This window comes from Cydia amplana, chromosome 6 (assembly GCF_948474715.1).
Source record: "Cydia amplana chromosome 6, ilCydAmpl1.1, whole genome shotgun sequence".
NCBI classification, from domain to species: Eukaryota; Metazoa; Arthropoda; class Insecta; order Lepidoptera; family Tortricidae; genus Cydia; species Cydia amplana.
In genome coordinates, this window is record NC_086074.1 from 4461763 (window position 1) to 4488884 (window position 27122).

Here is a 27122-nt window from a genome sequence, read left to right on the forward strand (position 1 = left end):
TTTATTTATTTATAAAAATGTATTTTATTGAGGTAAGCAATAAAGAGTATTTGTATTGTATTGTACTTTTCCCAGGCTAGTGGCAAGTGCTCCTCGAGCAGATAAAGATGGTCAAGTGTTCTCGTGCGATCTCTCGACCCAAAACTGTAATCAGATGTCGGTGCCACTCCCAGCCGTTACCTCCAGAGGTAAATGAATAGAAATATAAAAATAATTTAATCAGACAACACATAAATACAAATAACACACATAGCAAGCTCAAAGCAAAGGTAAATAACTTATTTACCTTACACTCACTTATAAGTGAGTGTAAGGCCTGAGTGGACGCTCGAGTTGAGCGTGCAGCAAATGCAAATGCGAGCGTCCACTCAGGCCTTACACTTACACTAAGCGTCCACGCTCGGAGCGGAGCGTTCGGCGCGGCGTGCAGCGTGGCGTCGGCTCACAAGTAATTTGAGTAGCGTGTACTAAGGCCGCTCCTATACGCTTGCATTTGTTTAACATGCACGCCGCACGCCCCACCCCGCTGCACGCCCAACTCGAGCGTCCACTCAGGCCTTACACTTAAGTTAAGACAGTAGAAACATGTGAATCAGCCGAAATGGTCACTCAGCAATGCAGCTGATACGACTGGCGTGGTCAACGGCGCTGGTTTGATATACGTCACATTGTGTCAAAATTATGGTCTACGTTTGTATGGAAAGGTGATTTTGCGCCGAGGATAAACTGATTTCTTTTTCAGTTCATGGGGGTGACACTTATAACCATAGTTTCTGGCTTGGAGCTAGTGTAAAGGTTGGCGACGAACATATATTTGTGAGTATTTGGTATTTCTTTATTATTGTTTATAGAGAATCGTCTTAATAGCTAATACATGTTTTAAGATTCAATTATCTTAATATAAATCTTTGTTTCAGGTTTGTGCTCCTCGGTGTACTAGCCAAATACAGGTAGCAGGTGTGTGTGTATAACATGATACTTTTTTAATTATTACATCGTCATTAAAACGAATGTATAAGTATTACTTTAATAGTAGGTACATTGTATATTAACTACGGCAAGAATTTACGAACGAGTGTGAATTGAAGCCCGAAGGGGAGGGCTTCATTAACACGAGTTCGTAATTCCTGTACCGCCTGTGGCCTGTGGCACATACAATGTGTTTCATCAGACTTGTTAGGAAAAATTTAAAAAAAAAACTTCTGCCTAATTTCGGACATATTATAAATAACCCCAGGTCCAAATATAGGATTTACGGACCACATCGCCTAGCTAGTGTGATGAAAAATATCATTACAGTTCTAGGTAGAAATTTAAATTTACGTAATGCATCGCCTATGTGTAATAAATGACACCTTTTATAGTGTAACAAGAAAATATTTTACAAATAAAGAACTGAAATTGTAACTGATTAAAAGCAACAGTTTTTTTTACAGGCAAAGTGTTTGGCGCGAACGGACGTTGTTTTTATAAGGATTATAAAACTCCTGGCAGCCATTTCACCAACATGCTCCAGATCTCAAATGAGGACCGATCCATAAATCGCACGCATAACGGTTTGATACCAATCCATTAATTAATCAATCAAACACAAGTACTGCATATTCTGTGATTGTTAACCTTTTGTATGCTGCTGTAAAATTTAGTATGTTCAAAACATGAACTTAATGTTGACATGCTTAAGTATAGGTAATGTAAGGATGCACATAGATGTCGAATTGTATATCGTCGCCTAGCACCCATAGTAGGTACAAGCTTTGCTTAGTTTGGGGCTAGGTTGATCTGTGTAAGATGTCCCCTAATATTTATTTATTTATTTAATTAGCTCTGCATAATGACGTCACATCGAGCCATAGTAGGCGGGGTGTCAAAGTGAAGCCAGTGAGCTCTTTAGTTCGCAAATGGTGGCCCGTTGTCATAGTCGTAGTGAGAATTAATTATAAGTAGATCAGATCAGCTATCATGGTCGCATTTTTATCACCTGTCATGTTATGCGTCACTTTCGCACTTACATATTTGTTAGAACGTGACAGCCATGGTGACAAATGATAAAGAGCCGGCCATCTTAGCCCTAAAACATAGAGTATTTCTACCTTTTAGCGAAAATCAATAAAATGCAATTGACATATTGGTAGGACAGGTAGGTAGACTCATATCATAATATAAGATTTGTTACAAAATTGACATACTTAGACTTCACTTAAAATGTAAGTAATTTAAGTTGGAATTCAAAATAGAGCCCATACGTGCTGATAAACCGCACAGTATAAACAGATCTGAGGAAGGACAGTGCTTTTTTACATCAGATAACACAGAGGTCACGGAATAAGGAATTTCGAAATATGTATTTCATTGCATCAAGTTAATTATAATATTTAAGAGTTGCTTTTAAGGAAAAGATCACGAGTCAAAACGTTTAAATCACTATTGAGAACCAAAGTTACTAGGTATATTATAATCCTTTTTTACTTATTTAGTTTTAAGTGGAACTCGGAACTTATTATAATTACCTATGTTTTATATATAATAGGGTAATCTATCGGAATAGATTTTGGGTGAGTTGAGAATAATGATCGGGGCTCAAAGGCAAAGTGTGAAAGCGCTCTATAACGATGCTATATTTATAGAAAACGTGACTGATTCCTTTGGCTGGAGTATGGACATAGATGTGAAGGGTGCGCTGCGGGTCGGGAGTCCAGCTATCGCTGCAGGTAAGCATGCAACAAAAGAAGAAAAAAACGGAAATTAAAATTGTCTATTTATGCCGTAAAGAACTTGATGCGTAATAGGTATTTGTATTTACGTCAAACAGAAAAAAGGAAATGCATTTACTTACGCAAAATCAAGTTTTAAGTAGGTACCTATAAAACATATCTAATACAGATAGTTTTAATAATCAAATGCGTTTCATTTTTTTAGGTCGAGTGATGACTTATATCTATCCTTCGGAATCGGAATCCTCCCCTCCTAAGATTTTTAGTGCTACTAACCCAGATGGCTTCAACTTTGGTAAGCCATTTTTATATGTATCCACCTATGCGAAAGATTTTTTAATTCGGTGGCTTCAACTTTCTTCTTCATCGTCGTTTCCTAATAGGTATGTCATGACTGAGGCCGCGATCACATGAGGTCGTATGTGACCGTGACAGTTGCGTTTCGTTCGCTACGGAGCGTTAGAAATTGGTATGTTGTCTACGGTGCCTGATCCCTGGCAGGCCTTTACTACGTCGACCTAACGAATCGGTGGATGTCCACGTCCAACCCCGTTCTCCATTCTCCGTGCCAACCACAATGAACTTATTATAACACAGGGTATCGTAATGGAGCACCAGATGTACTGTAATATTTTTTATAGATTCATAACATTATAAGAAATGTATGCAAATTGTTTATTTTCAGGATACAGTATCGCCAGTGGTATTTTTATAAAAACACGCGCAAAACATCCAAATCCCGATGTAGCAATCGGCACACCATATGGCGATTACGGCATCGGAAAGGTGGGTCAGAAATATGTTTGGTTAACTATAGTGTTTACGACTCGAATATGAAATCGGTAATTTATCCCAAAAAAAAAGTACTACCAAATACCTCGGTTTTAGGCCAATCAAATTACATTTTGTCTGATGAAGACCACAAAAATATGGCAATTCTAACTTTTTGAAATATAGTTTTTTTTTTATTCTTAAAACTCGCTTTAATTTCAGGTGCTCATTTTTGACAATGACCAACAGTGGCAGTCAGACGTGGCCGACCCGGCGGGAGGGGTGGGGTCCATGTTCGGCGCAGCGCTGTGCTCGGCCAAACTCGACGGCGACTCTAGCTCGCTGCTCGTCGGTGCGCCCGCGCATTTCAGTGGCGACGACAAGTACCACACCGGTATCGTGTACATTTATAGGCATAAGACAAAGAAAGTAAGTATAGCTCTTTACTCGAAATTTAGTTTGGTCTGTACTTTTTGCAGTAATAAATAACGTTACAGTGCTCTTTTAAGCTGTTAAATTCTGCACCGCGATTTTTTACTGACTATACACCTTTTCCACTTAGAATCGATAACTAATTGGCCAATACTTACTAATATATTGTATAAAACAAAACAATAAGTAAATTTACAGATTATGAAGAATGTGAAGCAAATTAAAGGCCCTGGTAAAAATGGAGCATTCTTTGGCTACGCCATTGCCAACATCGGGGACATGGACAAAGACGGAAAAGATGGTAAGTGTCCCGTGTTTTCAATGTCTGTTTGATGACAAACTAAAGTATAATTCTGTGTAAGAATGTCCTATAATATTTATTTATTTACTTATAATGAAATATTCCACTTTAAAAAATATGATACTTAAATAGTAAGACACCAAGCGCTTATCTCATCGCTCGTCCAGCGCTGCACCATAAGCGGCGCGCGGCTCGCAGCTCGCAACTCGCAGCTAACGCCACTCATGCACGAATCAGTGCTTGAAAATGGTGACCTAGGCTCACCGAAACATGTCGCGCGAGTGACTAAAATACGTGAGTTAAACCATAAAATTAGTTAAATGTTAACTTAAACATTTGTTTACAGAAATAGTCATAGGGGCCCCATATGAAGACGATGGCAAGGGTGCCGTATACCTGTACGCGGGGTCGGCCCTCGACGACAAATCAACGACCACCGCCTGGCTGCAGCGGTTCCAGCCAGAGACCTTCCGGAACCTGGGCCTGAGTCTGGTCGCCAATAAGTATTCTGACAACGCATGCAGTGGCAAGTTGATCTTCATTTTTAGCTTCTTCGTGTTAATGTATCTACCTAACTAGGTACCTACCTAACATGCGTTCAATATTCGATAAATTGCTAACTACAGAGTACAATTAATTCAGTCATCGGCCAAATACCGTAATTAATTTAATAGCGGTATACAATTGTGTATCTTTACGGAGTGTTTCCAGTGTCGCTGGTTTTATAATATAATATAATATAATATTACCTCTTACTCATCTAGCCTGTAGGCAAGAAAAGCACCTATGATTAGGTTTTTATTTTATGGTAAGTTTATTTTATTTAAGTATTAATTTTAATTTGTTTGTAGTTTTAGTTTATTTTAATAAGATAGTTTATATTTAATATGTTATTTAAGCTTTAGTTGTAATTTAATTTGTAATTTGTATCTTTTTTTTCTGTTTCTTAGCATGAAATAAATAATATTTTTATTAGAAAAGCCTAGAACGTTTTAATTTTCAATTTTAAACATGAAAGTTTGTTTTATACAGATCTGGCAATAGGAGCTCCTGGTAATGACAGTGTGGCGGTGTACCACTGTTTGACAGTTATCACCGTTGATATAAATACAATTGTTCCTGACCTGCAGGTAAGGCCTTGTCTTTGTTTTGTAAGTTTTCTTAAATAACATATATCGAACTCAAAAAATTTTTAGAGATTTAGTGATGAAAAGGGGGAGGGTCTTATGTAACTTTCAGTAGGAATAGTAGGAGAGAAAGCGCTGTTGAGACCGGGTGACCTAAAGGTCAGGGCGTTAGAAGCGTAAAATTTAAATCAACTAATAGTAATACCTACCATAACTTGACTTTGTTTCAGAACCGTACTGATAAGACTTCATTTGCATTTAATGTGTGCCTAAATGCGAAATATCCTCCTAAACCAGAAAAAATTACAGCTAGTAAGTATTGAATAATTTTACGGTTTAGACTCACTTGTTTTAAGTCACTCGCGCGACATGTTTCGGAGAGCCTAGGTCTCCTTTCTCAAGCACTAACAGTGCGAGCAGCTAGTAAGTAATTTGACAAACTCTATATGTATAATATTTGCTAGATCCCCAGTACTATTTGTTACATTATGTATTCATTTTTAGAATTCGCAGTAAAAGTCAAGATAACCCACCCAAATGCTACTTTGACTGATGCAAAAACATTTGAAGACTTTATAGAATACGAAGAGTTACTCGACAATAAAAAAAACCCTAACGGCTGCAGGAGCATTCATGTAACGACATCTGAGGTACCCACTTCAAACAGACTTTTTTTTATTTAATTGGGTATTTAGAAGTAAAGATCATAAAGTACTAGTAATAATCCAAATAAGGAATTTTCCTTATGCATGTATTTCTCAGCGCCACAGAGTGAAATTACAATTGCGTTGCGTCAGGCATATGGGTTTTGGCCACCCATGCGATACGATTCCGCCATGTTTTCCCGACACCTTTCGATTTCTTCCGAACCGCTCCGAAACCTATTCGCATAGTCTCACTCGCTCCTCGCGCTCGACCGGCTCATTCGAATCATGAGTGGGAAAGAGCGCTCAAGGAACACTGAGCGACTGACTTACCGAGCGAGTTAAATCATCAGTGAGTTGAAGAGTGAGCAAGTTCAATCAAAAGATATACTTCATTTGAATCACTCACTCGTGAACGACACATGTCGAATAAAGTCTAACAATTACATGTTATTGGACTAACATTTACGACGACCATCACCTGTTACAGAACGGAGACTATGATCAAGAAATCGAATTACTCATAACAGCTAAACTCCTGGACGATCCAGCAAATAGTAAAGTATTCGATCCGTCGAAAGCTACCGTGAGCCCCCACAGCAAACTTTGGCACCCCAGGTCCGTGCGGGCGGCGGAGTGCAAGCGGGAACCGTGCCAGCCGAAACTGTCTGTCAAACTTACCACCAACGTACAGTAAGTAACATTAAACAAATGACTATCAGTGCCTTGCTTTATGAATAAAAATCTTAACTAGTTATATTAGAAGTAATTTACTTTATTCGACGTTGGATCGTCATCATACCAGCCGACAGATGTTCAGTTGTCATTATTCCAACCATGAAGGACTTTACTTCAAGCTCTAAACTCGATCTACTTAATTAGCTTCCCATCACAACTATTGTTATTGTTCCAATCAATACGCCAAGCTCGATTTAACCACAGGAATCCATATCTAATCGGGTCTTCGTCGACCGTACGCGTCGACGTGTCCGTGAGCAACGGCGACGCGGACACTGCGTACCGGCCATGCGTGGTGCTGAGCGTGTACGGCGGCGCGGCGAATGTGTACCGCGCGCCACCGCACTGCACCGTCTATAGCGACACGCGCAGGATCTGCCAGCGACAGAGAGCATTGAAGCCTAATAGCAAGTGGGATTTAAACGAAAAGGTAGCTTTTTTACTCATATATTTATACGGTACACACGATGATATTTTCTACGCATGCAAAATTACACAGGAAGCATTTTATATCAGATGTATTACATAGTGGTCGACAAGTTAACCCTTAACTACTGAAATTACGAATGAGTAAGTAGGTATAGGAAGTCCTAACTTAAATTTTCATTTCATTTATTCATAAACAATAATACAATTGTGTCTGATACAACTACATGCCATAGGTATTAGCTACAAAGAAAACTGAATTTTTAAAATATTTATGTTAGGGCAGCGACTGTCCAGTCGTCGTCATATATATCGGATCGGCCAAGATACTAAAAATATCTGAACATAGGTACATTTTAACGTCTTGATAATGAAAGCGTTGTTTAGATACTTGTGACCGCCCCCATAATAATATGACGTAAGCCGCTTCGTTAAAGTTCATTAAATTTCATAAACGTGCACGAAAATGCCATGTCTGTAGTCGATTAAGTTTGTTGTAATCCACTTTACTATAATATAAAGTTTTGATACCAAGCAGTGCTAATTTGCTGTTGCTTTCCAAAAAGCCTTCATATAAAAGCTATTTTTATTATTTTTAGACTTTTTAGTGTTCCGTACAAGATTTTGTTCACGGAGCACTTATGGGATCACTTCGGTCTTGAAAACCGATTATAGCCTGGCAAAAAAGAGGAGAAATTAAAAAGTGGCAACACTAGTGTCGTCCCGTTTTTAGGGTTCCGTACCCAAAGGGTAAAAACGGGACCCTATTACTAAGACTCCGCTGTCCGTCCGTCCGTCCGACCGTCCGTCCGACCGTCCGTCCGTCCGTCCGTCTGTCACCAGGCTGTATCTCACGAACCGTGATAGCTAGACAGTTGAAATTTTCACAGATGATGTATTTCTATTGCCGCTATAACAACAAATACTAAAAACAGAATAAAATAAAGATTTAAGTGGGGCTCCCATACAACAAACGTGATTTTTGACCGAAGTTAAGCAACGTCGGGCGGGGTCAGTACTTGGATGGGTGACCGTTTTTTTGCTTGTTTTGCTCTATTTTCTTGATGGTGCGGAACCCTCCGTGCGCGAGTCCGACTCGCACTTGGCCGGTTTTTTTAGATTGATTTGAAAGGGGCGTGCCGATTTTTAATTTCTATTCTTTTTTGCCAGGATGTATATGCGTTTTTTACTTACAGGCAGCGTCTGACCAAAACATCGAAATAGGCCTGGAGGCACTGACAAGCGATATCAAGAAAATAAAGGTGGTGGCCGAAGTGTATAACCGCTGCGAGACCGCCAACGTGCCTGATGATAAAAGTTCCATCGAGTTTGATCTCATCACTAATGTTGACGGATTGAAGATTGAAAGGTTGATATGTTGTTTGTCCTAGGCTTGGAGGATAAAACCAAAAGGAAGACGCCTTGTCTGTAATTTTCTGTACAAAACAGTCTGCCGATTTTTACGGGGGAGGGGCACGTCAAATGTAACGTGTAATGTAAATGTAATTATACGTAACGTAAAAATGACCATTGGCCGCCTATTTTCGACAGAGGGGAACGCCTGTAATGACTATACAGTGATACAGTGATACAGTAATTTATTGGTAAAAGAAACACTACTCCGTTTGGTTATATCCTCTAACTCTAAGGTCCTAGGGCACCCCATAGGTGCACAGATAAAGGTTGATATGACTGTCTCGTAAATGCTTTACAAAGTATTAATACTATTTATGTTTAAACATTTTTTTCTTTATTTTATCGTACAACCACAACTTGTGGAAGTGAATTACATGGGTCATTCTCTGAGAATAATATATCTGCGGTTGCGTCTAATTGCCGTCACTCTTTTCATACATTTTGTAAGGTCCATAAATAGACCGCAGACATATTTTTTGAGAATGACCGACATCTAGTTTGTGATTGATTTTCTAATAATAGGTATGATTTTCCTTGATACAAACGGAATATCTGATAAATTAACTCTTCGCATAGCAAACTACTGCAGCGGGAATGTCTATTTCAAATCCCAACAACTGAAAAATAATGTATATCTACTCTACCGGAAGGGTTAAAAACGTCGTTGTAAAAGACTGACAACTCCAAAAGGGACTTTTGACTTTAGCTCTGCACATGCCTTTTATTAATTTCTGATCTTTTTTTTTCAGTAAAACGGATCAGGGCGAACCAGTATACTTCCGTAAAAATGACTTTAAAAGTGGAAAGAAATTACATCATACATATACCGTAAGTTACTATGAATTATACTTACATTTATAGGATTTTAATACGAGATGCTTCCACACCAACTGTCAGGAACACAATAAAGTAGGTAATGACATGTATTTTTCTTAAACGATTGCAGCGCCATCTACGTTAAGATTTGCGCGTATGAACGCTCATTGTAAACAAATAAAAGACTATGCACTCTCTTGATATTACCTACCTCGTATTATATTACTGCAAAAGTACAACACCGTGTTTAATTATTTCTTGTTTTTATTATCTCTTCAATTTTTATTTCAGATATCAAACGTAGGCGAGATAAACTGGGTTGGACTCGTTGGTGACATCTGGCTGTACAAAGGACCTCACATTACTTACGATAATTTAATACAGGTATGAGTAAGGCCATGGCCTTGATTTGCCGCTTGCCGCCCCGTCGGACGCGTGCGTCCAGACCGTGCCCATTTCTATATTGTCCGATTCAATATCGGATGTAGGATGAAAGTAAAATATGAGACATATGTGTTTTTCTGTATTTATTTATTCATTTAATAAATAATTATTACTAAAAAAACCGGCCAAGTGCGAGTCGGACTCGCGTTCCAAGGGAGTACATTAAATCCGACTCATGCTTGACTGCACATTTCTAATTGGTTTTCCTGTCATCTATAGGTATTATAATTATAATATATTTTGTGTATTTTTTCCAAAAATGTTGGACTCAGTAGTTTCAGAGATAAAGGCGGTGAATGGTCATTTTCTGGCTATTCTCTTAAATGATTTCTAACCTATTGCTTTTGAGGTACGGAACCCTAAAAACGATAGATAACTGAAAAAAGGCGGACTTGATGCCAACATGGCACTCTTCTGCAGCTGTTTTTCTCATGGGCGCCTGCCGTCATCAGATATCGGAAGGGCGCTTCCGATAAATTCAGCCATGTTGGAAACCCCCGTCAGCTGTCGGACCGATAATATTTGTTTGTGTGTATGTGTAGGCATAATGCTCGTTTGTATTTATATCTACTGCGATGTTATGTGCTTAATTTATTTACCTACATTGAAATACTCGCCTGCTCCTTTTATACTTACTCATTGTAATATGAAACTGTACAGTCACCACACGGGATTGTTACGCCATATAGGGCCCTAGCTAAATTGGTTGTTCCAATACGCTATGGAAAATGGCGTAACAATCACGGAGCGTGACTGTACCAAAGCAAATAAACTTCCGCTTTCTAATACATTTCGTATAATATTTTAAGATATACAGCGGCGAGACTGAAAGGCCTTCGTGCGCAGTGAAGAATGATAACAATAAGAGCGACTTCCACGGCTTAAGCTGTGAGTTGGGAAGCCTGAGTCGCAAGGAAACTATCACCGTGGTCATACCTATCACTACGGTACCTAATGAACTAGGTACGTACACATTACCGTTTATTTATTGTCGTATTTTTTTGTCTCCTTCGGTTAGGGATTTGTAATATTGATATACTAAGCGCCACTTGCACCATCCCACTAAACCAGGGTTAAGCGGCCAAAACGTTAACCAAGTGTCAAATTGTACTGGTAACCATGGTAACTCCAGGTTTGACCGGTTATTCTCAGGTTAGTGGAATTGTGCAAGTGGGCCCTAATGATTAATGATGTTAATTCACTTGTTTCAGAGAAAGTTTTACAGATATCGAACGCCACAGTGAAAACATTCCTCAGAGTAATCGCTGACAAACATGAGAGAGAAAAAACGTAAGTTTAGTATAAAAATAACCTATAAGTACTTAAGTTCTATTCATTATACGTGACGTAATTGCCATATAACAATTTAAATAAATTTAATTGAACCTCCTGATCTCTGTAGTAGTAACCAGTGTAACCATTACCATTATTTCAGCAAATCATTCGTAAACATCTTTAAATCAGATCACAAACCGTAAACCGCCTTTAAAGCACGTTTTAAGTTATCTTCCGAATTTAACTATGTTTTGTTAATAACTAGGTAGTTTGACACAGAAATATAAAATATAAATATTACAACTGTAGGGCTATGATGGTCGACTGTATAAATGATATAGCTGTATAAATGGTGATAAAACTGACATTTTATCCAGTTTTTATTGATTTGTCGTCTTTTCCACTTTTGACAGCGATAGTCGTTAAATGATTAACTGCATAACATGGTCGTTGGATAATATGTCATTTGTCTACTTTTCCAACTTAAACTTAGTTGATAAGTGGATAAGTTAAATGATATAAAAGACACTTATCTAGATTTATACATTTTTATAACATTCATACCGTTTTGTCCACTTTGACAGCGATAGACGGTAAATGGCTACGTTTGTTGGATAATTAGACATATAGTCGATTTTTGACGGCTAGCCTTTGATTAATTTATCGTAGTGCTCACTGGGTCACGATAAGGTGCTCTCGTGTTTTAAAAGTGGTGAAAAATATTTATTTTTGGAATTACTTAAATATCAGTAAGTATCTGTTTTTTTTTTCAATATAATATATAGGTACAATTTGAACTCCATTTGTTTCCATATAACAATATCATTACATTATTTGTAGGAATGGCAAGATATCACTTCTTCTTGGCCGCGGCTGTCATGGAAGAAAAGCAACAAAGGAAAATCCAGCGACGGGCCATAAGGGACATATGCAACCCCTTTGATATGCCCAACGAAGAGTTTCGGCACATATATAGAGTGCGCAAAGAGTTGGCACTCTATTTGTGTGCCGAACTCGACGCCGACCTCAAACCTAACCATGACGATGGATTGCCGGCACATCTTAAAGTAAAGATATAATGTTGCACTATTCCTCAAATCATTATTGTCACTTTTACCACCACCTTGATCATAATACTTATTTAATAATGACATACCAACTTACAACTCTTTGTTTTAGGTTCTAACATCACTGCACCTATTGGCTGACGGTAGTTACCAAAGGGGAACTGGTCAAGACCATGGCTTGTCTATTGCTCAGTCCACTGTCAGCAAGTACCTGGACCAATTTGTTACTGCAGTCAATAGAAGGTATGTCTATTTTGGTACTTAACACCACTGAAACAGGGGGTAACAAGGTAAAAATATAAGAGTGCAGTGAGATATTTTTTCTATAATGATGTTCCTTTTATACGGCGTAATCACTACAATCAGATACATTGGAACGCAAAAATGACTCAGTCAGTAACATCATATTAAATCTTTTTTCTTACGCAGAATTTTGGGGACTAGAGCCCGTACCATGAGTCTCTGACAGTGTCAAAACTGACATTTACGCTATCGAGAACGTAATTTACTTTCTATACATCTCGCTCGTACTCGCATATTAGTGCAAACGAGATGTATAGAACGTAAATTACGTTCTCGACGGCGTTTATGTCAGTGCCAAACTGATGGTAGCCGTATAGGTATGAAATAGAAATTTATTAGGCTTGAATGTGTTATAATTTTTTTTTTTAATTTTGTACTTTTATAGGGAATTTGAATTGTTTCAAAATATTTAATTGCATAATAATCATACCTAACTTTTGTTATTACTTCCATATTTATGTAAGTATTATTCAATATTAGCTACATGTAGCTAAGGTACCAAATCATTAAAGTGGTGGATTGTTTACAGACTCAAGGACAAATGGATACTCTTCCCAGGAGACGAGCAGTCCCGGCAATCCATCGCCAGAGGTTTTCAGGAGGCATATGGGGTTGCTAACATCTTGGGTACAGTAGACTGCACCCAAGTAAAAATATTTCCACCTCCGTTACCACACGGTGTACAGTATTTAAACAGAAAAGGAAATCATGCACTCAACGTTCAGTTGGTATGTAAATAATAACTTCAAAATCATAATTTGATAATTTTGAATAAATCTAATGCATTTTGTTTGCTTGTAAACCATAAGATCGCCAAAGTAAAGTAATCCCTATTAGCGTTGCTTCACCACAGACTGGTACGTTTTGTTACAAATAACTGGTAAACATCTTATTTAATTAAGTACACGTTTTTAGATTGCGGACGTTAACTGCAAAATACTGTCGGTGAATGCGAGGTTTCCGGGCCGGGTACATGACTCGTTCATTTTCAATAATTCTTCAATAAAAGACGAGTTACGAAGATTGCATAACGAGCATATTGGAGAATACTTTCTTCTGGGTAAGCAGCAAGTTATAATATACTCGTATTATCATGGAAATAAGTATTTTTTCATAAGTTTAATCTTTTATAAAAGCCTTTATCTTTCTGTTCTTACTGTTATTTAATAAAAAAACACCTAATATTCATTCAACTAAATTAGGATATAAATAGGTGGTCGAGTATTTTGTTATTTTGAAGATAATTAAGATATTACATATAATATAACCATTGTTATAATGTTTTAGTTTATACTAAACATAAATTGTAAATAAATAAAAATTGTAAATGAATGAATTAATTAATTAAATTCGTAAAGTGACCATGTAATATTTCGGCAGGGTTACATCGATTGCCACGGCCAAGACTGACTAGTTGGTGTAAACTTAGCGTGCTAAAATATATATAGGTATGTCCGAAAACGTAGAACACCAAAATAAAATATAAATATAAACATTTCAGGTGATTCGGGGTACGCTCTTGAGCCATGGCTCATGACGCCCGTGATGAACGCTGCCCCGAATAGTCCGGAACAAAGGTTCACGGCCTGGCACTGCCGCGTGCGAAACACAATAGAAAGAACAAATGGATACTTAAAAAATATATTCCGCTGTCTGGGGCACGACCGTGTGCTCCATTATAGCCCGGCTAAGGCTTCGGCTATTATTTATGCTTGCTGTACACTATATAACATAATGGAGCATTACAAGTAAGTGAGCTCTAGCATTTACATAGAGAATCAAGTAGATATGTTACAAAAATGTTTTAAAATACAGTACTTGTACCTAGGTAGTAGGTAGGTACACATAATGAACTAAAACAAAGGTTCAAGAAAAAATAAGGTTTGCCTACCGCAAATAATAAGGTTTGGCTCCGCTGCTCAAAACTAAAGAACCTAATACCTATATAGTAACCCTTGTATGATCACTCGAATCTTTCTATCCGTCCGGTTGTCGCGTAATTAAACCACTGACATATTTTTATGAGAATGACCCATTTAAGATTTAGGAGGATAACACTTTATAAAAACATTAAAATTACTCAACAATTAGACTAGGGTAGACGGGGGTAAATTGAAACATTTATTGTTTGATGGCCTGTAACTATTTTATTTTTACAGTTAGCTATGAAGGAAAACATCGTGAGGAAACCAGCATACATCCGCAAAAAACATTTAAAGGTGTTTGAAATTTCACAAATTTAACACATATCAGTGAAAGAACAAGGTTCAAAGTCAAATGGCGTTCTACAAGTTTTAATCATGTGTCTAAAGATGGCAGTAAATTTACTGTGACTACAAAATTTACTTTGACAATACGCCTCTTTACTAAATTCTCTTTGATATAGGTATTTCCTTGTTCCAGAATTCTGCCAGTAATAGAACCAGAGGCAGTATTTGAAGAAGACGCTGCTCAAGGTGGGATGCATTATCCGCAAAACGGACTTCTGTTAAGGGTGGCACAGGAAAAACGTGCCCAATTAATAAACGATTATTTCGCCTAGTTCCGTTCCACGGGGCCTAGGGCCGTTCCACGACCGATGCTGCTTCGGTACTCATTAAACATATTTATAATATTTGGGAAATTCTTGTGATGCAATTGGCATATTTTGTGATCTTTCTAAAGCATTTGATTGTGTGGATCATGGAACGCTCATTTTGAAATTAGAACACTATGATCTGTCAGAAAATGCCCTAAACTTTATGTCTTCTTACCTTAGCAATAGAACACAAACAGTTGTTGTAAACAAAACCCAGTCTAGCGGAGCTGTAGTCCAATTAGGAGTACCAGAAGGTTCTATTTTGGGTCCATTCCTGTTTTTGGTTTATATAAATGATTTGCCATGTATAGTAGAAAATCTTTGTGAAATAGTCCTTTTTGCTGATGACACATCATTACTTTTTAAGGTTGATCGTAAATCTTCCGATTACAGTGTAATTAACAGCACACTCGTTGATGTAGTTAACTGGTTTACTGTGAATAATTTGCTTCTTAATGCTAAGAAAACCAAATGTATTAGATTTTCTATGCCGAATGTTAAACCAGTCGATACTAAAATACTTTTGAATAATGAATGCTTAGAGATGGTAGATCAAGCACTGTTTCTTGGTTTAACATTGGACAAAAATCTACAATGGAGTCCTCATGTAGGAACACTGGCTAACAAATTAAGTTCGGCCGCTTACGCCGTGAGGAGAATTAGACAATAATGACCTACATAAGTATGTATATTTGCACTGGATTTAGTATTTTCGTACCAAATAACATTTTTAGGACTTTGATATTAAAGTACAGTTAGTGTTGTTATGGTTGATTTCAATATGCTTCACGATCGGATCAAGAATGTTTAATCCATCATTGTAGTGCGACCGAGGGAAAATGCGGTGGAACGGATCGGCGTACTGAGCTCGCGGGGCCTGCCGCAGCGCGTAAAATACCTAAACTCGCTCATCCCCGAAATGTAATAGCACTCTTGCCGCTTACGCCGTGAGGAGAATTAGACAATTGACTAATGTTGAAACAGCTCGCCTTGTTTATTATAGTTATTTTCATAGTGTAATGTCATATGGTATTCTGATTTGGGGCAAAGCAGCTGATATACAGACTATATTTGTCTTACAAAAGAGAGCCATTCGTTCTATATATAACTTAAAAGCGCGTTAATCATTAAGAGAACATTTCAAAGAAATTAATATTTTAACTGTAGCTTCCCAATACATATATGATAGTATTATTTATGTTATTAAGAATCTAGACTGCTTCACTAAGAATTCTGATGTCCATAACTTTAACACTAGAAATAAAAATAAGCTTGCTATCAGAAAGTTTCGTGTCCGTAGATACCCCATACGTATGGGTTTGATGAAAAAAAAAATTTGAGTTTCAGTTCTAAGTATGGGGAACCCTGGGGGAACCCCCAAAATTTATTGTTTTTTTTTCTATTTTCGTGTGAAAATCTTAATGCGGTTCACAGAATACATCTACGTACCAAGTTTTAACAGTTAGTTATAGTTCTTATAGTTTCGGAAAAAAGTATCTGTGACATACGGACGGACAGACAGACAGACATGACGAATCCATAAGGGTTCCGTTTTTTGCCATTTGGCTACGGAACCCTAAAAAGTCATTGATGTTGAAGGCTTATTACAGAGTCGAGGACTAAGTACTTGACAGACAAACGTGCATGGTCCAAACCAGAAATTAATAAAAACTAGTAGCAATTAAAACATTGTATTATGTATAGAGTTATAGGTGACACCTTAGAGGATATAATCAAACGGAGACGCCTTGTCTGTAATTTTCTGTACAAAACAGTCTGCCGATTTTTGCGGGGGAGGGGAACGTCAAATGTATGCGTAACGTAAAAATAGCCATGTCAGATAAACGTCAGTCCATACATTGTGTATGACCGTTGGCCGCCTATTTTCGACAGAGGGGAAAGCTTGTTAATAGCTACTCCGTTTAGTTGTATCCTCCAAGGGTGACACAGCTCAGTTAAGAAAGCACATCAAATATTTTATGTTGGTAATTCATAACAATCAATCAGATTTATATATGTTTTCCCATTTATTTTTAATAACTTTATTTTCTTTTCCTTTTGTAAGAATTTGATATGTTTTCTGAAAAAGCTACGTATTTGTATGATTCCATGTACATATATAAATCTGGGGGCACGGTAGTACCCCCGCCAAGTCGAGCAAAACAAAGAGGCACGGCCGTACCATCCTTTTCTCGATTTCTATTACACCTTATGTGTATAATTGCATGAATTCTTTAGTAATTTAAATTGTTTTTTTTTACTTATTTTCTCGTAATGCATGTTAATTATAAGATGTATAGTTTTGTTGCCGGTCCCATATTGGGATACCCTCCTCCAACTGAGGGGGGATTTAAATCTTCTCGGGGCAGAGGTGTAGGGTTGGAGCCGGTCTACCTAGCTTTATTTGACGTTCATAAGCGCATTGTAATTATGCCTACTTGAATAAACTATCTTTTATCTTTATCTTATCTTATCTAGTACTATTTTGTTTTGTTATGTTAACACTGCCTTCCTGAAAACATTCTAAGGAAACCGGGCTATGCCCAAGTAAAGTTTCTCCCTGAGTAAGAAGGTCAGATGGTAGCTTATGTAAGACTGCCTGTGCCTTCTCAAGTGAAACGTGGCAGAATATTGGACCAGTGGCTTCGCGTAAACCAATCTAACCGTGGGCGAAAACCACTACTGCGAAACCCTTTTCAACGTGTTTTCCCAAGGTATTAAAAAGGTTGGCTTTGAGAGCCCCCCCTAAGTGCGAGGCCGTGGGCGAAGCCCCCGTTCGCCCACGCCTAGCCACGCCACTGTGTTGGACTTATTACAGCCCGATTCGAATTTTAGTAATTCGATCCGTTTCCAATATGCTCCTGATCTGTCCAATAACCAAAATTCGAATCGGGCCGTCAGGATCAAACCTCTGTCCTTCTCTCTCTGTCTGTATGTGTATGTTTGTGTCTTAGGGCCACCCCACATTTAGCGTCTTTCGAGCGTCGGCGTCTGGTCAGCGCTATGGAAAATGACGTCGCTGTGCAGTTGTGTCGACGTTGCGTCGAGTAGCGGCCATAGAGTTGTAGACGCCAATTCGCTTGAATAAATAAATGTACAAGTATTTAAAAAAATAATTTATTAAAACTTAAAATAAACACTTTGTCAGTCAGTAAGCTTCAGGAAAACTATACACATCCCTTTCTTTTGGGTGCTAGTACTTACTAGTGTAGGTAATTCAAAAACTGTATGAAAATAAACACTTTTTACAAGAAAACGAAAACCGACTACATAATCATTGACAGTGCTTTTGACAATTTGTTCAAAAATGTGCGGCAATGATGACATTTGTCAAAAGTCAGAATCTTATTAGTGTCATGAATAAAAATGATAATTGGTATAGCTTTTAGTGTTAGTGTCTACTAAAATTATTGCAAGTAATTTTCTACCAAAATTTCCGTGTCGTCTAGTCCTGTCGTTTGCCTGAAACAAAAAACGCGAAAATAAAAAAAAACGAAGTTATAAGTCCCTAGCCCTAATCCCCTAGCTATATATATATATATATATATATATATATATATATATATATATATATATATATATATATATTATGGCTTTAGGAAAGTGCCTAAGGCTAGGCTACCGACCCCTAGGAAACTATTGATACCTGATAGGAATGGAATCGATTGGCATACAAAAATATCATGTGAAAAATAAGAGTTTTCATTTTCATACAAATTGTATGGGAAAAGTTATCCTCGATTTGTGGCTTTTCTAGCCGGAATTTTTTTTTCTGTTCCATACAAGTTTTTGATCCTCAATAGGAATGGGATCGATTGGCATCAAAAAAGTTTGTCAAAAATGACCCTTCTAAGCCAATCTTCATTAATTTGAAATCGAGGGAAGAGGGAAGAAGAAAAGAATATATTATTTATATACATATATAATATATATATATAATAAGCGCTGGTGGGCTAGTAGTCCATGGTGCAGACTTACGGCAAATGATGATGATGGAATTTCCTTTTGCAGAGTTGCTCCTTTTGACTCACAGATTGATTTAGGAAGGGGAGCCAATCGAATTTTTCATGCAAAATTTTGACTTCAGGGGCGGTGCCCCCCGAAATTTGTAAAAAATCAAGTTTTGCTATTTGGTCAAGTTTGGTACCATTTTCGTGTAACTCAAGGATGCTAAATTCATTTCTGATAGTTAATTTAAATGGTTTCATATAAATAATTTGAAAAAAATAAAAAATAAGAAAATGCTATAACACACATCGTTGTATACTATTCGGTGAGCTTGTGGTCGAAAGGTCTACATTTTTTTTCTTCACATTTTTTAGAAATAAATATACCATGTGTAAACTTTTTATAACGAGGAATAGTAGGGCTATTTCATGATTTTTTTATTTTTTGTGTATATATTAAAATAAGAAAAATTTTGGCATTTATTCGGAAAAAAATAAAATAGCAATTTTTTATTTTTTTCAAATTATTTATATGAAATTATATAAATTAAATATCAGAAATGAATTTAGCATCCTTGAGTTACACGAAAATGATACCAAACTTGACCAAATAGCAAAACTATTTTTTACAAATTTCGGGGGGCACCCCCTTGAAGTCAAAAATTTGCATCAAAAATTCGATTGGCTCCCCTTACTAAATCAATCTGTGAGTCAAAAGGAGCAACTCTGCAAAAGGGAATTCCATCATCATCATTTGCCGTAAATCGCACTTTTTTGTCGTGTGCGCCAGGGACTATAGCGGTAAGAGCGTGCGACTTGCAATCCCGAGGTTGCGGGTTCAAACCCCGGCCACCCCCGCCTCGTACTTACCAATGAGTTTTTCGGAACTTATGTACGAAATATCATTTGATATTTACCAGGCGCTTTTCGGTGAAGGAAAACATCGTGAGGAAACCGAACTAATCCCAATACGGGCCTAGTTTACCTTCTGGGTTGAAAGGTCAGATGGCAGTCGCTTTCGTAAAAACGTGCCTATGCCAATTCCTGGGATTAGTTGCCAAGCGGACCCCAGGCTCCCATGAGCCGTGGCAAAATGCAGGGACAACGCGAGGAAGATGATGATAGCTTAGCCTAATGCACCAAACATCCTGTCTATATATAAGTACAGTTGTGTGCAATATAATAGCAGTGAAGAAGATTGTCATAGACTTTTTGAATCTACTTAAACAAGCAGTCAATAGTAAAATGAAAATTAGGGGAAAACTATAACTTAAGATCAATTATATGGGATCTTTTTTACAATTTTATGCATTACTTGACATTGTTTCAAAATTAACTGTAACCTTTACTTAAATCATATTGGAAGTAAAAAAAGATCTTCTTATAGAAATTAGTTCGCGTTTATGTCAAAACTCTTACCTGTTCGCCAAAATCCGATTGCGTTCTCTTAAAGCTAGAAGTTTTTGTTCCTCAATAGTGTTCCTTTTGACCAACTGTTGTAGTATGTCCTGTGAAAATAAAGTCATTAAGATGAAAGGGGACAACCGTCAGTTTCCGGTCAGTGCTTATTCTGTATAAGGGTGTAATTACTTTTAAAATTCCGTTTTGTTCTTTCTGCATCTCCACGAAATTTGTGGTTGTAGCAGGCTCTGCACGGTTGCGGACGGAAGGACGGGCGGGCTGCTCTGGTTGAGCTGTGCGTGGGAGTGCGTGATGTTGTGGGACAGCCAGCTGGGGAGGGGTGGCGGCTCGGGGGGCAACATATGAAGAAGCGTGAGCTGCACGTGCAGGGGGAAGGCGTATAGGCTGAGTGGGAGGGTGAGCGGAAATGAAAGGTGCGGATAGAGTAGGGAAGGAATATGCAGGGCTGGCCGGCGAGACGTAGGAATGCGTAGTAGTGGCGATGGGTGTGGACGAGGGCGCAAAGAAGTCCATGCTATTTAAGGTAGTATCACTGCACCCAGCAGCGATAAAGTGCAGGCAGTCTGTCAACTGGGGTCATCAGCACATGCAAGTTTAAAAGATAATTATTAAAACCTAACAAAAAAGAAACAGTTTTATATAGGTTACAAACAAATAATGGTTGTGTCGTTTCGTTTATCATTTTCATATAATTTAGGGCTGAAAACATTATATTCATACTTTTAAAACGCAGAGTTGTTTTTTTACATTTGTAATCATTGGCTTAGGCCATAATTTTACATATCTATGGAAATCGCCACTCAATCCTTTGAAGTGATACTTTATAGAATAAGGAATCCCTAAATTATTTATGTAGCATGTATGTTTTGAACAATAAAGATTTATTTATTTATTATTTATTATTATTTATTTGAAAATTATAACTAAAGTTACTGGATTATTATTATTAGTTGAGGTCTGGCCTAGTGGGTAGTGACCCTGCCTGCGAAGCCGATGGTCCCGGGGTCGAATCCCGGTAAGGGCATTTATTTGTGTGATGAACACCAATATTTGTTCCGGAGTCATGGATGTTTTCTATGTATATAAGTATGTATTTATCTATATAAGTATGTATATCGTCGCCTAGTACCCGTAGTACGAGGGGTATTCAAAATATTCTCGGTATGAGAATGAAAACAAACAAGTACGAAAAGTTTGATATTTTTATTTTTCAATATACTCCCCCCCTATGTTCATACACTTAAAAGATCGATCAATTATTTTTTTTAATCCCTCGTTACCTATTTGTTTTACAAGGGGGCAAAATACCCGAGCAAGCGAAAGATTCAAAAATTAAAAAAGAAAATGTAATCTTGAGCGTTGCGACGGTTTCAAGGCACGAGGGTTAAACAAATTTTACCACCGAGTGAAACAAAATTTTTCGCCATACCAATACAAGGGAAATACTAACTGTAAAATATCAAACAAAATAGAATCATCGAATTTAAACTGTTGTGAGACATACTAACATTGAACCGCACACTGTCGTCAGTCCCACGTGCACCGATTAACAGAGCTCTACGTCTCTGTGATCCGCAATATATACAAGGCGAGCTGCGGCATGTACGACAGGCGTTAGAGAGGAATGGGTATGGTTGGAGACAGAGCCAGCGGGCAGCAGGTTCGTCATCGGTTCGAAAGAAGCATACAGCGGAGAGAGCACCTGCTTACCTACGCACCTGCTTACCTACCGTACATTAAGGGAGTGACGGATGAAATTGGACGCCTATTACGCCGGAGGTTTAGCATTAGGACAATGTTCCGTCCTCATAAAAATTAGAAGTGTGCTGCGCTCTCCAAAGGACAAGGATCCGCTGGGTAACCCGGGCATCTTCGAGATACCATGCGATTGCGGTGTCCTACATCGGAGAAACCGGATGCAACGTGTCCACTAGACTCGTAGAACACATACGGAGTGTAAAGAAGATGGACTGCAGCATCTCCGCAGTGGCAGAGCACGCCCTAGGTACAGGCACGTCGCACTATCTTCGATTCGACAAAATTAAAATCATTCAAAATTTAGTACATTCTACCAGCAAACATAAGAAAACAACTCAAAATTTGCATTTGATTGCTTTGCCTCACATGTGAAGAAAATGTCACTTCTCGAACTAGTGCGAGAAAGAGCACTTTCCGTGCGTATGTCGAAAGTTTAAGTGCCATACGTACTGTAAAACGTTGTACGATACACGTGCGAATAGGTAATTCGCAACTCGTGTCGATTTAAAACATTCGCTTCGGTCGTGTTTTATTTTATCGCCACTCGTTTCGTATTTCCTCTTTTCCGCACTTGTATCGTAAATAATTAATGTCGTGCACTTACATTTTCGGAGGCATGCTTATATAGTAGTATAATAAGTATACCAAATTTTCTGCTAATATAGTTGTACATACACGAATTAACATGAACGAATGTCAATATTGACAAAGAAAATCAACCGAGTACCAGTGTCAGTAGTATACATTTTTAAGTACTTACCTTCATAGACATTGCCTCTGCTTTTTTTCGAATTGATACTGTCGTGAGACTCGTGAGTCATAATAACTTCAGCCACAAAATGAGTGTACCGCGAACAAAGTTTGTGCGGTACACTAAAAAAATGACCATTGTGAAGGAATATAGGGAATATTACTGCAATGTTCTGTCGCCAGAGTGCAGCTCCTAAACCATGGAGTAATTTATACATACTATATGCCTTAAACAGTTTTTTGACAAGTTTTCACTATGACATTGATGCAACAAGGCGGTTTGTTTGACAGGTGGCCTACCGCGAAACGCGAAAATCGAAATTTCTTTATCTGCCTCTCTATCGATCCAATAAGTGTGATAGAGAGGCAGAAACAAAAATTTCGATTTTCGTGTTTCTCAGTAGGCCTAGTGATTGTGCTAGTGACGTCCTCTACGCAGAGTTTTGCGTAATATTCCCTATTGTAATCTTATACAGTGTGTAAATCCCATGTAAATCCAACACGGGCGAATATACTTACCTATATATGTACTTACTTTACTCTTTGGTTTGACGTATACAATTCACCGTATTTGAGGTTAATAAGATCTACTATCCTTAAAACTTTGTATGAATTTACAAGCAAATATCAGCCTTCGTTAATTAAGTATTGCAGCCGGGTCTACCTTAATCGGTTTCACTTTAAAAATCACCTTAAATAAACGCCATTAGAATTTATATTTCAAAAGCTTTAACCATGGATAACTTTTAACTATAAATGTCACATGTGGATAAGTGGTGATAGGATGTCATTAATTAAAATACGCTTTAAGTAAACTTGTTTAGAATTGATTTTTCAAAAGCTCAAACCACGGATGATGTTTATGATCAATGGCAAAAGTAGATAAGTGGTGGAATGTGATTAAGTAATCTATTCTTTAAAATAGGCCTTAAGTCATCGAGATTAAAATTGATTTTTCAAAAGCTCAAATCATGTCACGCTATCATTAGTCACTTGTACTTTATCCTCGCGTCTTTTTTACCAAATTTAATCACTTATCAGGTATTTCACATATCACGCAATAAATGATTAATGATTTGGTGACAAAGCATCATAGCCCTCCTGGTGTTGTCACTATGTTTCGCGCTGTATAACGCTAATTCAGCTGTCAAACTTGTAAACTTGCCGACTTACCTAGTCGCCAATAATGTCTATTTTCTTTACCAGAGAACTTACCACTTTGGTGCTTCAAGAAGGGAAAGTGCCTGTCTGGATTATAGTGTTAGCAGTTTGCGTAGGCATCCTCATCGTTTGCCTCATTGGATTCGCTCTTTACGAGGTAAGGGAATACACATTTTTCTAGAGTTGACAATCCAAGGCCAAGGTGACAATCGCTATCGCTTCGCCATCGAACCGCTTTGTGTCTCTTTATCCCACATGCTGAGATGGGGCCATTTCGTGACACTTTATTTTTCACTTTGTTATTAATTCTATGTATGTCTTTTGTCTGTGTGTGTTTATGAATAAAAAACTATTCTATTCTATTCTATTCTATCGCTCTTCCATATAGTCAAGTGACGGTCAACCCGTTAATGGTCGGATCGAAAAGCAGTAGACTGGCGGCCCACCACTCACGGGTCGATGCGAAAACCAGCAAACTGTCGGCCACCAGTGAGTGGTTAATGAGGTGTTGCCATACTTAGAGGTGAAATTGGACGCATTTAAGTATAGTTACGCTCTTCTAGCGTCAAAAATTAGGTAGCGAGTTAGACAAGGATAGCATACCGTAAGAAACACAAATACTTACACTTGGTATACAATTTGTTGGTGAGGAGTTGAGGACCATTCGTTCGGGAACGACCGCCTAGTCCGAGTTCAGTCTTGATTTCTTTAATGATATAATCTTAAAAATAAAAGTCTTAATTTGATAAATAAATATCAATCAACTCGAATCATCAATTTGTTTTATGGTGGTATTCATTTTTAACAAGGAAACTGGAAAATTGTCATTCGCTGATTTTAACGATATGTGATTTAATATATTTTCAAACATAGAAAAACTTAAATCGACGATTTTGTAAAATTCTTTTAATCTGCGCTGACCACCCATCGGGGCCCCGCCACGTGACTGCTTTTGCGCAAATCCGCGGCGCCACTTGACTACTTTTCGCGCTTTCGCTGGCGCCACTTGAAGGGTTATTAGTGCGACAGTGACAGTTGCGTCGCGATCGCTACGGAGCGTAAGCGATTGGCACGTTGGCTAGCGGCAAGCACGAAGAATTTCGTAAATTGCTATATTGCTACGCATGCACTCAATTATATTTCTATCCCGCCCATGATGCAGCCGGTTAATGCTACTGTGCGAGCAGGACAGTAATGAAAATATGCGCGTGCGATAGAGACAGGAAATGGCCGGTCAATGTATGAAATTATTCGTGCTTATCGTCCTTACTTAATTAATAGTACAGTTTTTTTTATTCGCTACTTTTTAGGGTTCCGTACCCAAAGGGTAAAAAACGGGACCCTATTACTAAGACTTGGCTGTCCGTCCGTCGTCCGTCTGTCACCAGGCTGTATCTCATGAACCGCGATAGCTAGACAGTTGAAATTTTCACAAATGGTGTATCTCTGTTGCCGTCGTCCGTCTGTCACCAGGCTGTATCTCATGAACCGCGATAGCTAGACAGTTGAAATTTTCACAAATGGTGTATCTCTGTTGCCGCTATAACAACAAATACTAAAAATAAAATAAAATAAATATTTAAGGGGGGCTCCCATACAACAAACACGATTATTTTGCTCTATTTTTTGTTGATGGTGCGGAAGCCTCCGTGCGCGAGTCCGACTCGCACTTGGCCGGTTTTTTCGTAATATCGTAACTGACTTGCTGAACATGAAAATAAAACGCAGTTTTCCGACTCCTAGGACCGTGTAGGACGTATGAATGATGCCAATTGTCCAAGTGGATAGTGATGTCTAACATTTATCCTCTGTCCAAGAATAGTAAAAGATTAAAAGAAAGTTTGTAGAGTCTGTGCGGAAATAGAAAGTCGTGAAATGTATGGGACCCAATACATTCTACGACTCTTCTCTTTCCGCACAGACTCTACTGATACACCTAACGTTCAAAATTATACCTATGCAGTTCTTTCACATGTGTTTTGAACGCGTCTCACGCTTGCTCTTTTGATAGTGGTTCTAATATTGAATAACATATTTTCCTACAGTGTGGGTTGTTCCGTCGAAAAAAGAAGGAAGAACTAGTGAGCCTGAAGAAGGAAGTTAAACGTAAAAGCATGGTATGTTAATCAATCGCTTCTTACTTAATTCCTTATCCTTGCTTCCCTAAAACCTGCTATAACGGAGAATAGTTCTCTATTGTTTCCCAAATAGTTTTAAGTCATAATGTATTGTTTGCCCGCATTTTCGTTAGTCATAAATACCTACTCATAATTCATTTGGTTCAGAAACGCGTCACTTTTCAGGATTGCCACAAAACAACTAACTAACCTATCTATAGGATATCCTTACGAAAATCCTTAAAAGCTAACGGTTTCAGTTTTATGACTAATGATAATATGACAAACAATACATTATGACTTAAAACTTTATGGGGAACAAAGGGACCCCGGAGAATACTCTTATTTTGTTGTGTAGAGACAAATTAGCTCTGACCCGAGGTCCACGGGACGCAAGCTCTAAGCATACACGCTCGCTGAGGCGTAAACCAATTATACTTTAATATTCCCATCCGTTTTAATAAAGAACCCTCGTATCAGCATAGGTAGCTCAGTATTAGGTATGATTTTTTTTTTAATCTACGGAATTCAAATATGTAATATTCGCACAATTCACAGATGCTGCAACGGCAATCCATGAGGCTCACAGACACAGCCCGAGCCGAGCTAAGGAACCGCACTTACCGGGAGCTTCTCGACGAGGCCGAAATCAAAGAGGCCGAGGAGGCCGAAGAGGCCAGAAAATCCCAATTGGTCACCAAGAATCAGGAGCAAGCTAAAGGGGACAATGGCTGTAGAAGCACAGTTCTGAACGAAACCCCGTCAGGATCGCACTATGATATAAGAGCTCATATCGAGAAAACATTGCAAAAATAAATTCATAGGAGATTCGGTACACGGCGGGAAGAAGTTGATAACTCGAGATATTTTATTGAAGAAATTTGAACTTAAAATTAAATTGCATAAGGTTCACTT

At 38.1% G+C, this 27122-nt stretch overlaps 2 protein-coding genes across 2 annotated transcripts; both read left to right on the top strand.

The window, feature by feature from the left end:
* The first annotated feature begins 79 nt into the window (after positions 1-79).
* LOC134648665 (integrin alpha-PS1-like) lies at positions 80-27029 on the top strand. The gene is made up of 23 exons (XM_063503158.1): positions 80-188; positions 743-816; positions 918-957; positions 1437-1556; positions 2628-2711; positions 2920-3009; positions 3400-3500; positions 3708-3914; positions 4116-4218; positions 4565-4744; positions 5251-5348; positions 5576-5657; positions 5850-5995; positions 6480-6682; positions 6932-7157; positions 8350-8522; positions 9319-9397; positions 9677-9769; positions 10639-10792; positions 11041-11119; positions 24136-24247; positions 26136-26207; positions 26766-27029. The coding sequence occupies exons 1-23, from the start codon at positions 155-157 to the stop codon at positions 27021-27023; spliced, it is 2808 nt and encodes a 935-aa protein (XP_063359228.1). The 5' UTR covers positions 80-154; the 3' UTR covers positions 27024-27029.
* Positions 11948-14238, top strand: LOC134649205 (putative nuclease HARBI1). The gene is made up of 5 exons (XM_063503924.1): positions 11948-12171; positions 12284-12414; positions 13004-13202; positions 13390-13534; positions 13976-14238. The coding sequence occupies exons 1-5, from the start codon at positions 11983-11985 to the stop codon at positions 14224-14226; spliced, it is 915 nt and encodes a 304-aa protein (XP_063359994.1). The 5' UTR covers positions 11948-11982; the 3' UTR covers positions 14227-14238.
* Positions 27030-27122: the final 93 nt, after the last annotated feature.